Source organism: Neopelma chrysocephalum, unplaced genomic scaffold, assembly GCF_003984885.1.
Source record: "Neopelma chrysocephalum unplaced genomic scaffold, ASM398488v2 Primary Assembly neopelma1_42, whole genome shotgun sequence".
Taxonomy (NCBI): Eukaryota; Metazoa; Chordata; class Aves; order Passeriformes; family Pipridae; genus Neopelma; species Neopelma chrysocephalum.
In genome coordinates this window covers 3,244,960-3,259,674 of record NW_020897700.1, presented here as the reverse complement: position 1 = coordinate 3,259,674, position 14,715 = coordinate 3,244,960, and the positions used below count along the sequence as shown (strand labels likewise).

At 42.9% G+C, this 14,715-nt stretch overlaps 1 protein-coding gene across 1 annotated transcript; it reads right to left on the bottom strand.

The window, feature by feature from the left end:
• Positions 1 to 3,357: 3,357 nt before the first annotated feature.
• On the bottom strand, positions 3,358 to 13,668 carry TMEM165 (transmembrane protein 165). The gene is made up of 6 exons (XM_027676413.1): positions 13,471 to 13,668; positions 11,816 to 12,041; positions 9,246 to 9,421; positions 8,456 to 8,638; positions 5,574 to 5,679; positions 3,358 to 4,299 (listed from the first exon to the last, which is right to left on the bottom strand). The coding sequence occupies exons 1-6, from the start codon at positions 13,633 to 13,635 to the stop codon at positions 4,223 to 4,225; spliced, it is 933 nt and encodes a 310-aa protein (XP_027532214.1). The 5' UTR covers positions 13,636 to 13,668; the 3' UTR covers positions 3,358 to 4,222.
• Positions 13,669 to 14,715: the final 1,047 nt, after the last annotated feature.

Below are 14,715 nucleotides of genomic sequence, written 5' to 3'. Positions count from 1 at the left end.
AATATCAACACAGTCTTACTAGCTGTTCTTTCTAGCACACAGTCTCTGTCCCTGTCAGACCCTCTGGCAACTATATTTTCACTGGGGAAGTAAATTTAAGTAATCCTGAAGAAATGCACAGCTATAGTAAATGCCACATGCCTATGGGAAATGTTACAGGTTAAATGTAACCTGTAACAGAAGGTTACCTTAGCAGAAGCCTGTAACCATAACTTGCCAAGGGTGCTGACTTAGGGCCATATACCTCTGGAAAAATGCCACATCAGTGCAGCAAGTGCCATTACACCATTATTTCCATGTCTCTGGAAATTAAGGATAACTCAGGTTTTATTAGGATGAAACAATCTGATCCTCTTAATTCAAGATGTTTTTTTAAACATACGGTATCTGGGACAAACACATAGATAGACTAAACTACCAACCTCTTTCTAGAAATACACTGTAAAACTGCTCACTGAATCTGGTGGCAGCATTCCAGGCACTGTGCAGCCAGCCTGAGCTAGAGAAGCAGCTGAGGTGAGGGAGAGGCTGTAGGGAGGCAGGCTGCCTCTTATCTCTTGGGAAGTACAGCCCCTCCCTCACTTCAGGTTTCCTGACTTGGTGTCTTACTCATAGATCTCAAAATAGCAAGCATCAGCTCAGCAGACACACACCTGGTGGCAGTGCGCTGAGAAGAGCAGGCTTGTTTGTGATCTGGTTCTGTACTTTGGTTCAACAAGCTTCCTTTGAAAAACTTTGTCCTGGCAGGATCGAAGATTAGAAGTTTACCTTCATCTTTGCTAATTGCACTTTGCCATATACAGAGTAACAAGGTAGGCATCTTTGAAAACGGCAAGAACAAGCTTTTCTCATTTTAAACATCTCAGTTGATGTGAGGTGTTTTCCACCCCCATAAATCTGACCATTTTGTTTCTGTTGCCTGGAAATGAGGAGTTGGAGGCAGTGTCCCCTTGCAAATCTTTGCTGTATTCAACATAGAGAGATGTAAATTCCTGCTTTAGATGCTGCCTCTGAGGTTCCATTGGCAGCAACTGAAAGTGGCTGCATCTCACCCCAGCAGGGAGAACTGCAGGATGGATGGGAAACACATGTTGCAGATGCAACAGTTTGCAGAGCCTTCCCTTCAACACCTGAGCTCTCACTCACCATATTTCACATTCTCCAGCCACAAAAGAACAAGAAATTGCATAGGACTGTGACAACAAAACTTCAGCTGGTTACCTTAAGTGTTTCTTTCATATTCTATAATGCAAGGCAACCCTCAAAACTTACCTCCCTTTAAAAGCAAGAGAGCACTATTATTCAAACTTTTTCTCTATTTTCTTCCCCCAAACCCAGGCATTTGCTGTCATATACCAACCAGCTCCATCTCCAAAAGTACCACCATCTAGGAAGTGCTTATGCGTAATCATAGAATCATTACAGTTGGAAAAGACCTCTAAGATCATTGAGTCCAAACATTTAACCCAACACTCTCCTGTTCACCACTAAACCATATCCTCCATTGCCACATCCACATGTGGGGTTTTTTTTCCCCCACTTCAGGGATGGTGATTCCCCTGCTTTGCTGGGCAGCCTGTTCCAATGCCTAACACCCTTTTAGTGAGAAAAAGCCACGTGGGACGTTACCTCACCAGAACAGCATCAATCCTGCTGTCTTGAAGCTTGAGATCTTACAGTTCCCAGTCCTGCGAACAGCTCTTCCAGCTGACTTGGAGCCTTTTTTGCCCCTTTTATGTATATATATATGTGTATATAAATATATAAATATATATGCACATACACACTTTGTAAGATATTGCCTGTTTCTCAAGTATCCAGGTATTTTGAGACAGAACATCACCACACCTCCCCAATGGCAATATACTAGAAAGACAAGAAGTATGATGAAAGTTGCTAAAATCCCAGCCCCCAACCCAGCCAACAGGCAAGACATGGCTGGGCTGCAAGTGCCTTAAGACATTGTGGAGGGACAAGGCCACTGTCCAGTCTGTGCTGGAAACTGCACAGCAGACACAGCACAACTGAGAACATGTCAGCAGATCACCTGCAACAGGCTTCCATTACTTCCCAACTAAATTCTTTAAATTGTGAAAAATTCCATCATGCACTTGACCACATTAAATCACTGTAACTAGTAGCAACTACTAAAGCACCTTTCAAAGCTTTTACTAAAATTTCATGAGCTAATTTTATGCTAGATTTCCGATAACTCAATGTTTGTGCTTTAAAAAAAACCAAACCAGAATGTAAGACCACTATTCAAGCTAACTCCTACTTGCCTAGCTGGCCTTAGAGAGCAGCCAAATACATTGCTGTGACTGGGCAAAAGCAGTACTTGTCATCTCGGTAAGTTTTTAAAATAAAAATGTGCAAGTTGCACAGATTTGTTCTGCAATTTCACACTTGCCTCTGTAACCAACCTGTTATAGAGCTTGATTTTTCTGATGATCCTGTTTTATCAAAATAGCATTAAAAGAAGTGCATATAAAGTTTGGGAAGCTTCTACAATTAGAGTATGGCCAACTGGTTTGGCTTTTTGGATTTTGAGCAAGAATTTTCAGCAGGATGACTGGTGGCACCACAGTTACTGTACCTGGGACACAGCTGTATGAATGTCCCATAAACAGCTAAAAGTTTAGGCTCTTCCATTTCTGCCCCATTTTTACATGACCTCTGCTAGAAATGCACTCCACATAGGAGTTGAAATTCACCATGGACAGAGTGTGTGTTCTCAGGCTGTGGGAAAGAAGAGGCTACAGGTTTTGGCTGACTGGTTCAAAAATAAAAAAAAAAAAACAAAACAACCCAAAAAATCCCACCACCAAACCAATGCAGTTCCTTCAGGCTAAGACATGAACATTTAGACCCAGAGCCTGGAATGGCAGCCTGTTTTCACCCTACTGTACATACCTGGCATTGCACTTCTACAGTCTTAGAGAAATGTGGCATTAAGGGGTTTTCTGGGTAGAGAAACCTAAGAGAAGGACTAGGGGCTGCTCTGTTTGTCATCTACAAATAGCATGGTTAAATCTGTAATGCTTCAGCTTCGATAAAAGGCAGATTCATAACATTAGAAACCATGTCTTCTATTTTACAAGACTGCTACAGGGTAGATCTTAGTGGGTTATATAAGACATTAGGCTCAGAATCCAACTCATCACTGAAGAGCAGAGATAAGCACTTATTTCTGCAACCCACGCATCTTCAGTGCTCAACATTTTCCAAGTCTTTATAACACCAGCATTTGTCAGTATCCAAAATAAATTTAATAAACTTTCCTCACCTTAAGCACATCATCACCAGGTAAACCTTTCTGGTGGGAATTACAGGAGCCATCAAAAACAATACTGAAAATAACACAAATGGAGACACTATGTTTTATTAATACTCTTCCAGATTACATTTCTATTCCTAAAAAGAAAAAAAGCAGGAACACATCTAAACCTAAGAATTCCATTACTGTTCAATCCTGGGAATGGAACATTGTTAAATTGGACCACTTTTATTACTTTATTACTTTCCGTATACATTAATATTTCAAAATTAAAAAGTCAAATCATACTAGCTCCAGCCAGATTGCATATTGAACACAGTAGGCTGTTAATCACCACACATCAATTTCCTGATAAAAATCCCTGATTAAGAAGTTTTCCCTCTAAATTAAGTTTATAAAATTCTGTGTTGGTTGGCTCAGCCATTGAATGGTATAGGAACTGCTCCCAAGTTTCTTGTTGCTTAGATTATCCAGCCTCAGGCACACCGTGGAACCAGTATCTTTCAAGGTGGAAGCCTGCAGTTTTCTCCTCAACACCTTCGGAGCAACATGGAATAAGACAGTCTGCTTCGAGAGGCCTTAAGAATCAACTCTTGAAGAAACAGGAAAGGTGGTTGTGTGTAACAGAGGAAGAAAAGAGGAATTCTCAATACTTAGGAGAGTAGATCCCCAAACTCAGCTGAGCCAGGTCCAGCAAGCGAGAAAACCACTCAAATCCCATCACGGGAGCAGGCACCACAGCATAAACAAACCAGACAATAAGCAGATCTCCACTGCAGAAGCTGTCCATAAATGCGTCAGTCCCATGAATCATCCGCTATAAAAAAATTCAGTGTCTCATCTTCAGCTCTTGTTTAACTAGACTTCTTTACATTATATACAAAAATGCACAAGGATAACTGCTTGATGCTTCCAATCCTTGTTCTTTTACAACAATGAAAAAATTTAAAAACCAGAGTCTGGACTTATAAATAGTGCAGAAAATGCAAATGCTAAGAAGACAATGCCTCCTATGATTGTCACTGAAAAGAAAACAGAAGTCAAGAAGAAATTAGATACCAAAAAGTAATTAACTTCTATGACATATTACAGATTTTTTTTTTAAATAAATAAGATTAATAAAATTAATAAGGTTATTTTTCCAAATAACCTTACTTTAAAATTTATGCTGCAAACAGCAGATGTTGTTTCTAGCTCAGTGTCAGGATGCCCATGTGCCAAACCACTGTCTAACTGCATCTCCAAGAATATATTCTGTCCCTTAAAAGGACAGAATTATTACTTGAGTTAGGCTAAAACTGAGGTTAACACCAACTGTTGAGTATTTGGCTGTATGGCAGAAAATAGGATACAACATTCTTATGCTGGAGCAAGCCATCACTTAAGAGACATAATTAGCCTTTTTTGCACAGTTTAGGTAACTACACTGAAAGAAAGTATCAAGAACATTAACTGCTTCCAATGGCCACGATCTGCTAGAGGCAGGGACAGTATTCTAGGAAAGCACCACTGTGCATGTTCTCCTACTCTTCTCTAAACAAACTAACAGGCTAAAAAGATATTTGTTTTAACCTAAGGCTATTCCTGCAGCTAAAGATCCACATTGTGCTTGGAGCATATTAAACCATTGTTAGATTAGCATTTTGTCACCAAATTCCTTGGCAAACAAACACAACAGAATGCACATTTCACTTTTAGCAGTGAAGTTGGCTTTTTACCACCTGTGCAACTACAGAACAATTATTCTGAATGAACATTTATATGAAGCAGCTTCACAGAATTATTCCTGGAAGCAAGAAATCTCACCACATCACAGGACTGACAGTGGAAGCAAACTGCAACCTAAGCTAAGGAAAAACAAACAACCCAATGTAACCGTACTGGTCCTGCCTGTTGCAGTTAGCAGGTACGATAAAAAAAACATTTATGCCACACACAGAGTAGCTTTTAAGGCTTGTATATGGCTGGTATAACTTGTAAGTATGCAGTTCTCTTCCTCATCTGAAGGTCTGGACTCAGAATTGCAAGAGAATTTCTATTATCCACTGTCAAAAAACAAATACCAACTATTAAAAGTAATGTATTTCCTTCCTCTGGTCTCCTACAAGCTAGCTAATAGTGAAGCAAAACAAGGTGGGATGGAAGGCAGACCCAAAAAGCCAACCCGAAACCCACACCAGTTTTTATAGATTTTCCAAGAGTTTTGAGAAACTCTGTTCCCAAACATGTAGTTATTTACACCACAAACATTACCAGCATTAGCACATTTCTGCAGTTGGAGTGAGTTGTCACTTACCAGTCCTAACAGAAATTTTTTGTGCTATCATTCTCCCTCCAATAACTGCTAAACCAGTGCATAGACAATGTCCCACTGTTCCTCCTACTGCCACACCATAGGGGTCCTGAGGGGAAAAAAAACACCAAGGGGTAAATCAGCACTGTTGAAAACCCACTGGTCCTACAACAACCTCCTGCCATGGAGGAGCAATGCTTGGATTCTCTGGTTGCACACTACCAAGCAAGAAGGATATTCTCTGGTGATTCCTCTGCTCTGCTATCCAGCACTGCCTTAAAGACCAGTAACTGTACATCAGCTAGAGAGGCAGACTTAAATCTAAACCTGACTAAGATAGGAGCATATAGAATATTTCAATAAAGCAGCATCTTCAAGTCATTAAATACAGATCCAGAAATCACTCTGCTGTAGTTAAACAATCAAGCAACCTCTAGAGGGAAGGTGGCAGCTGTTGAGAAACACAATATGCATCAGTTGGAAGAACACCAGCCTAATTATAAAGAAAGAGAAAAATAAATCCTTGAACTCCAAATGAAGGCTTTTAGCAGCTAAAACATTACAGGTCCTTTGCCAAGCTTCATAAAACTTGTGCTCCACACTCTGCCCCCTTCCATCCTCCAAAGAGCAAAGCATGAAAGATTTTAAGTCCAGGGGATAAAAGCTGTTTTCAAAGTTTAATGTCAACAACAGCTTTTCACCTTCCTGCATAACAAGCAGCTACTCAATATGTGAACACCTGTACTACATAAAGAGGTTTCTCAGATTGCCTTAGAAATTACACAGTTAAGGACAGTATATGCATTGAACACCTCAGAAATAGAAAACAATCTTCTAATGACCATGAAGGCAAGAAAGGAGCATAACTTTCTGCTATACAATGATGAATGAGGGAAAGTGGAGCTGAGTCCTTTGCTCATCTTTAAGTGACACTTCTAGCTCCAAGAGGAAAAAAAAGCTACTGCCATAACCTGAGGAATGCATGGAATCTCAAGCAGACAAACAGCAAAACTGTCTAAGAAATTATATGGTTTGAAGAAAAGACAACACTGACTGCACAAAAGAACCAAAACCACAAGCTAGTCAGAAGAGGTGGCAAGCACCAAGCAGACAGGTAAGAAACGAAAAAGAAGTGCAGGTCAGAAGGAGAGCTGTGCCAGCAGAACACACTTGCCTCGGGGTCAGGACCCAAAATTCCTGGAAATCCCTGTTTCCCTGCAGTCAGCAATTATCTATACAGCCCTCACTGGCAGAAGGTGGATTTCACCTGCCATTCCATTCCCTACAAGGTAACAAGTTACAATGGCTTCCCTCAGCATAGTGTCTCCAGGAGCAGGACTCAGACACAGCAGCTGAAGCAAACCCATTCTAGTAGGACAGAGTTTTCTTTTCAGTTTCCTTAAACAAATGAACAATTCTTATACAGTAAGCTATTAAGGCGTGAAATCTAGTTCTTAGAGACTGTTGTCAGGACTAGGCTCGTGAAGGCAGACTGAAGTCATTCCCTTCGTGTATGCACTAAACCAAATTATCACTTTTCTTCCCCTTCCAAATGAACCCTGTTTGTTTGATGTGACAGGATGGACACTACTCACTCAATGAACAGTTACACAGTATTTTGTTTTCTTTTCGCTACAGAACGTATGGGCATAGCTGACTTATCACACTGCTCAAATCTCCATATTAAGATAATTTATTTCCTCATAAGCATTTCTGTAATGCTCCTGCTATGTATCTTAGTACTTCACAGACAAGGACTTATCTGAATATATTATGAAACAAATGAGTATAAAACATTCCCACAGATAAAATAGAAAAGATCCAGATCATAATCATTCACTGATTTTGAAAGCCAATATCAAGATATTTTGCAGTATTTGTTTTGGTAGCATTCCTGTGAACACGTCATATTCTACAGGCACAACAGCCCACAGTATTTAACTGCAATGCTCAGCACTTCACAAGCCAGACCAAAGAGTCTGACAGACACTTCCTAATTGGACACTCAGAAAATGCAAACCAGAAGTCAACAACCCCTTGTGAAAAGACGGGCTTAAGCAACTTGCCCAGCAAATTGGGCAGAGGCGTAGTGGTTCCCTTTTTCCAAGATGGCATATAACTGCCTGACATCCTCACCTGCTGTTAGCTCTAAACACCTTCCCTTCACTGTACCAGAGACAAAAGGTTCCTACAGCTTACAGCCTCCTTCATTACACAGCCCTGATTTATCCCTAGGGAGTGTCTGAAAGTGCACCTGAAAAAAGCATGAATCCTAGGGAAAAAAGTAAATTATCTCAATGCATGAAAGGGCACAGGCAAGCTACTTATGTTTATTAAAAGGCTGACTGTAAGCTTTCATTTTCCTCTGAATATAATACAGTTATATACACTCTAATAATCATGATGAGTAAATTTAATTTACAGCATTACTGCACAGCAACTTAAGAGTTTATGTTCCTTCTACACACTGTACCATATTCAGATTTTTAACAAGAGGTATCTTTCTAGTAGCTTTAAGTTTGATGGAATAAAAGTATCTTTTTTTAAGTTACTGAGTGAAAACTATATGAACACAGAGCAAAGAAACATCTGTTCTGTAACATCTCTGAACACTGTAACAAAAACCAATTGATTTCAGCTGCATGATATAAAGCAACTATTTTCCGAAATGCCTGTGCAGTCCCAACCATGTAACAATAGTTTTAATACTACACAGAGCTTCAGTGCATTTATTTTCAGGTCTTGGCACAGCCGTAACACCAAGTAAAGCACAGCAAGGCAGCAGGTGGAAATCTGGCACCTCCTGAAAGTGTTTTTTATCTTTCTCACTTCTGTATGGGTAACCCAAAGAGGGCAAAAAACAGCAGACATTCTGCAACACTCACCTCTCTGGCAGCCAAGACTATGGTTGTTAATTGGGAACGATCACCCCACTCTGCTAAAAATGTTAAAGTAAAAGCTTGAACAAAGATTGGAGAAATAAAATGTAGCCACTTCTTCTGAGGTATAGTGGTGCCTGGCCCTGATTCCACATCTCCTGGCCCATTTAATAGTTTAGTTCTCTGAAGCTGCAGGAGACACAGGGAAAAAAAACCAATAAAAATAACCATAAGACTAGAAACATCATCTAAACAACCCAAATGAAACACTTAACAGTAAAGCTAGACAGTTTCTAGAATGTTATTAGCCACTGACTGCTGCATTATCAGTGTATTAGTTATATAAAGTCACCATTAAAAATAAGCTATGTATATGCACAGACGTGTGTGTAAATACACACACATATATATAGTTGTAATCAGCTCTGACCTCCTGGTTATTGTGCATCTTGGACTACTTGCAAATAAAGAGCCTGACCACAAAAAGAAATAAAAGTAGAGCCAAGAGTAAACTGTTGATGTCCCCTCCACTAGTAATTTAAACATTAAAAACACCCAAAAACCACCCACTCTATGTATATAAAGTTCCTTCTCTCCTAAGAAGCCAGGCTTGCCACAGAACTGGAATCACCTGCTGAAAGAGCCTCCAGAGGCCACTTCTGTCCGATTTACCACACATTTTCTGTGTCAGACTATCAAGACACAGCTGAACACTCCAAACGTGACAGTGCTGTTCTGCAGCTTCACAGCTGTAACTATTCCACCAGCTGTAATTTACAGAAAGTTTATGACTTACTTCTTCATCTTTTTTTTTAATTTCTGCTTGAACTTCCTCCAGCTCTTCCTGACCCTCATCTGGACTCATTTTCAAGCCTTCCCGAAGCATTCGGATGCCAAAGATTGCAAACAGTGCCGTTGACACATAGTATGTGTACACACGAGGAATAACTGTGGTGGCATAGCCAAACAAAACTGAAAAGAAAACAAATACATCATTTAAAAAAATAAACATGTGGATCATAACTGTTTTTCCCACATCTAAGAAATGCTTGCTGGCAAAGTCTGCAATCCAAATATCCACTGATAAATAAATATTGTATATTTTGTTAGTTTTGTATAATTTCCTAAATGTTTTTGCAAAGTAACAACACTCTAGAAACTTTAACTGTTACTGGTCTTGCCAGAGACTGAAATCCACCAACACACAGACAATGCACACTAGCCAAAGTTGAGATGTTGCTATTCCCAAGAGCCAGTCCAAACAACATTATCTTTCCCATCAAGGTCTATGGAAGTCCTGCCTTTCTCCAAGCATGCCATGAAACTACGATCTGTAACCACATCAATTTAGTCACAGTGTATACCAGTTAATTCCATTTGCATGTTGAATAGCATCTCTTTCCAATCTTTTATCAAATAAAGTTAGAATTACCATTTTCTACAAGTTAAATCTACCAGGCAAATCTACAAATCATCCAGCTGGATAAATCCAGGCCTCTCTTCCTTTGCCAAGTGCAAATACCTGTACATTACTATTACCCTGTCTCCCACACTCCCCACAGACCCACCATGTGACCAACTTTGTTCTTTCTTTATTTCAATGACACTGATCCCACTTGCAGACCAAAAAGTGATGTGCCTTGGCACATCTCTTATGGGTATTGAAGGTGATCATCCTAAGACAAAACTAAGTTCTTAAACAAGAAGAAACACGTATCCAGGATGAAGTATTTGCTTTTTCACAACATAACATCACTTAGCGTTTTTTTGACAATAAAAGGACTGTATAAATGAGAAGAAATCAAAACTCGACTTATAACATTCACGGTTGCTGGGACCATGCAGTCACAACTGTTTCTGTTGTGTTGTTCTGTTAATCCACAAGCAATTAGCTAAAAGGAAGCTTACTACCATGTATGCTTTCTTGCACACACTTTCTTAGTTGAAAAACATACCCAGAAGTTACTACATGATCTGGAAATTAATCTGCACTGCCCCTACCAAAACTAAGAATATAAAACAAAATTAATCAGGCTTCTTACTTGGACGCACAGCACATACATACATGAGTAGCAGTATTAGTTGCACAGCTAAATAAACCAGAAGGAGTTAAACCAAACTTTTTTTAAAGACTGAAAAAATACTACAGTAAAGCAATGCAAGAAACTATACAAAAAACTGTCATTTTTTTAGTATTACTTACATATATAAGCACAAGCATAATGAAATAATCAGAACAATAAGCCAGCTTATTTTGTCAAGCACACCTTGAAAAATATCCCAAGTAGTGATTACTTGGAGCTAGTGAGTTTAAGTGAGCATATCTTCATGAAATCAAGGTGTGCAAACTCCCCAGGAGTTTCCAAACTCAGCTTGTACAAAACAAGGGCACTGGAGAGAGGGGAGAAGGAAGGGGGGTGGGGGAGGGAGAAGTCAGGCTCCTTTCTGAAAAGGAAGAAATAGCTGGGAACCTTTAAACTGGGGAATGGAACAAGAAAATAAAGCTTTTATGAAAAAAGCATCAAGACAGATTTGAAGAAAAATTTAGTGTAGAAAAAAAGAGAGACATAATGGACAGGAGAAATTACACACAGTGTAAATGGAAACTGCTCTAAGACTGCAATAATTGCAGCAGTGTACAAAGCAACAGCTACGCACACAAAAATCATTCACAGAAACAGTTGCCAAGCAGCCTGAAGCCAGTGAATCGGCTGTTTCCAGTGTGTATAAACCAACCAACAGTATTTCAAATGTTTCTGAAATGAGCATGGTTAGAAATGAGCATACAGACATACTCCATGCTGCACCTGACATACCTGAAGGCTGCTCCATCTTACAATCACAGCTACGTAAGTGCCCACAGCTACAGGTTCCTCAAGTGTCACCTGATATCTCACTTCCTGCCCCCCCCATCTTCCACTTATGCAGCTTCCAGCACGAATTCAGACAGCCACACGCACAGGAATACAAGTCAGACAAGGGAAATCTGTCATCATATAAAGAATCTTTTGCCTTAGGACGAAAAACAGAAGTCACTCCCACATTCCCTTTAGGCACACAAATTTAACAGGAGCTAAAAATAAAAAGGAAACTAATGGCCCAAAAATCAAAGGAAGTGCTTAGGCTCTCAATCCCATTCCTCTTCCTTAAACTCATATTGAGGCCCAGGGAGTGCAGAGACCTCATTAGAGCCAAGAGCCTAAATAGTCCATCTGAGCCATGATTCCCAGGAAAAGCTTGACACTCTCCTCAAAACAGAAAAGTGAATATACGTACTACCTCCATTCCAATTTCAATTACAATTTTTTAGTAAATATGTACCCAGCACATTTTAAGAGATAAAACAAAAGAGAAAAGAGTGCTAACCTGATAAGCACGTCATCAGTCCCAAGGCAAGCATAGCACCAGCCAGTACCGTCAGACGGTTGTACCGCATTGCCATGATGGCTGCAATGAAGAAGGTCTTGTCCCCCAGTTCTGATACAATGATGACAGATATAGCAGCCACAAATGCATGAATAAAGCCCAGATTAGTCTTGTCAGCTGACTCTTCACTGACAATGTGAACTGGAGCAACTGGTGAGGACCCTTTCTATAAGGAGAAGGAGGGGGAGAGAAAAAAAACAAACTCAAACACTAGTTAATTAGGCTTGAATAGTTAGTACGCAGAAGTACTGTGCCCTGTACTTCTCCTGTCATACCATACTGTGTAGAGTGACATTTTAGTATATACACCTCTCATGCTCATTAATGATTGTTAACAAGTTCCTGGTTGCCACCTACCTCAAATTGCCAGTTAGGCACTTAGCAAGAGGATCAGATCACGTTCTGATTATTAAAACATTACTTCACCATGCATGCTATTACCAGAATATGAGAACCACCATTATAAGAAAACATGGGGAAAGCTGCTTTAGCTCAGAGATGATTTTTAAGGTCCCTTCCAACCAACCTGCCCTGAGCAAGAACACCTTTCACTAGATCAGGTTGCTCAGAGGACCATCCAACCTGGCCTTAAGCACTTCCAGGGATGGGGCAGCCACAATTTCTCTGGGCAACTTTTTCCAGTGCCTCACCACCCACCCTTATGTGAAAGAATTTCTTCCTAATATCTAATTAGGTTTCCCCTCTTTCAGTTTGTACTCAAGCCAAATTTTGTGCAAGTTTTCATCAGCTTTTTCTGCACTTGCTCTACATTTGTTGAAAACTAACTTGAAGACTTTCCAGTGGTGAAACCGGACCAGCACACTCTGGTTGCTCCCACTCACTCACCAAAGTGTTTACTTGTACACAAAGTAGGATATCTATGATCACAAGCGAGGACCAAGATCTGTAAGCTGATGTTCACATCCCTGACCAGGAATGGCTGAAAAAGCGTGTTCCAGCACATCTACCAGCAGAGACAGACTGCAACGTGTTTTGACACGGCGGCTTCCCAGCATTCCACTTTCAGCAGTGCTCCAAGTTTTTCGATGTTGATATTTAGAAGCTCCCATACTCTGTGTGGCACACTGACTTCCCAGAGCTCCTTCACCTTTTGCAGGGCTGTAACTTTTTAGTTTGGGTATGTGCCACCTGCCGTGCTCGACGTGCTACACCAAACCGTATGTCAGTAATTTTTCCATCCCCCTGTGTGATCAGCCGGCACCAGAATCCCCTCACCGAGAACACTGTTAAACAACTTTTAACGCAAAGGAACTGATACTAAATGTTGAGGGGGAAAAAACTGGCAGATTTGGAGTAGCAACAAAACCTGCTTTCAGCTGCTTCTGTAGGGGAAAGAGAGCACTGACCCCTTTTCCATGTCGGACCTAGATGTCCCTCTTTTAGCAGAAAAGGGGAAGGATGCGGTGGCCCTGCAGCCCTCCCTTTTCCTGCCGAAAGCGGGGGATTTCGGAGCCCGATGGCCTCCGGACGGCGCGGGGCCCCGCCAGCCGAGCGCTGCCGCGGGGGGTGCCCGGGCCCGGCCGCCCCGCGGGGGACTCAGCCCGGGGGGCACAGCGCGGCCCGTCCCGCCTCACCTCAGCCCGCGGTTCCGCTCCCTGCGCCGCTGGCAGTGGCGGCGGCGGCTCCTTCCTGCCGGGCTCTTCCTCGGGAGTGGCGCCGAGCGGCGCCGGGGCCGCCAGCAGCAGCGCGGCCGCCAGCAGCACTGCGGCGGCCCGCGGGAGCGGCGGCGGGGACCCCATGTCGGCCGAGCGCGGTGCGGGGGGGGCGCGGCGATGCCCCGGTTAAGGGCGCCGCGTCACCGCCCGCGCCGCGCGGCCCCGCGGCCGCCCCCACCCGCTTCCTGCCGTCGACGGACGTCCCGCCCCCCCTCCCGTCCCGCCCCGCCGCCACGGCGGGAGGTGGCCCCCGGCCACGCCGCCCTGTCCCGAGGGCACCGGGGCGGCTCCGCAGCGCTCGGGGTCAGACCCGGGCGTGGGTTTCCACCCCCTCCTCCGGCTCCCTGCGTCGCGAGGGATCGGGCGAGGGCGGCTGTGCAGCGTTCCCCGGGGAGCGGGCGAGTCCGAGCGCGTCCGTCCGTCATTCAGAGCTGCCTGCGGGCAGGGAAAGGGCGCTGCGGGACGGGAGGCAAAGAAGCGGCTGCATAAGGTGGCTAAAAACTTGCCTAGAAACGGCCCGGGCAAGTCCCGGCTTCGTAAACGGCCAAGTGCACAGCAGCGCTTTGGGTATGTGTGACCCCAGCACGGCCACAAGCCCGGGGCACGGAAACACAGCACCGGTCAGGTTGGAAGGGACCACAGAGGGTCATCTGGTCCAACCTCCCTGCTCAGGCAGGGTCATCCTAGAGCACATTTGCACAGGATTGTGTCCAGACGGTTCTGGAATATCTCCAGTGCAGGAGACTCCACAACCTCTCTGGGCAATCTGTTCCAGTGCCCAGTCACCTGCACAGTAAAGTTCTTTCTCATCTTCAGGTGGAACTTTCCATGCACCAGTTTCTGCTCTTTGCCTCTTGTCCTGTTTTTAGGCACTACTGAGAAGAGCCTGGCTTCATCCACTTGGCATCCTCCCTTTTAGATACTTACATATTGTATGGATGGGGTTCCCTCTCAGACATCTCAAGGCTGAACAGGCCCAGGTCCCTCAGCCTTTCCTCGTAAGAGAGATGTTCCAGCCCTTAATCATGTTTGATGCCCTCCACTGGACCTACTCCATGAGCTCCATGTCTATCCTGTGCTGAGGAGCCCAGAACTTAACTCAGTACTCCAGATAATGCTCTCCCCAGGGACCCCAGGAGGGCTGTGCATCCCAATGCTCTCTCC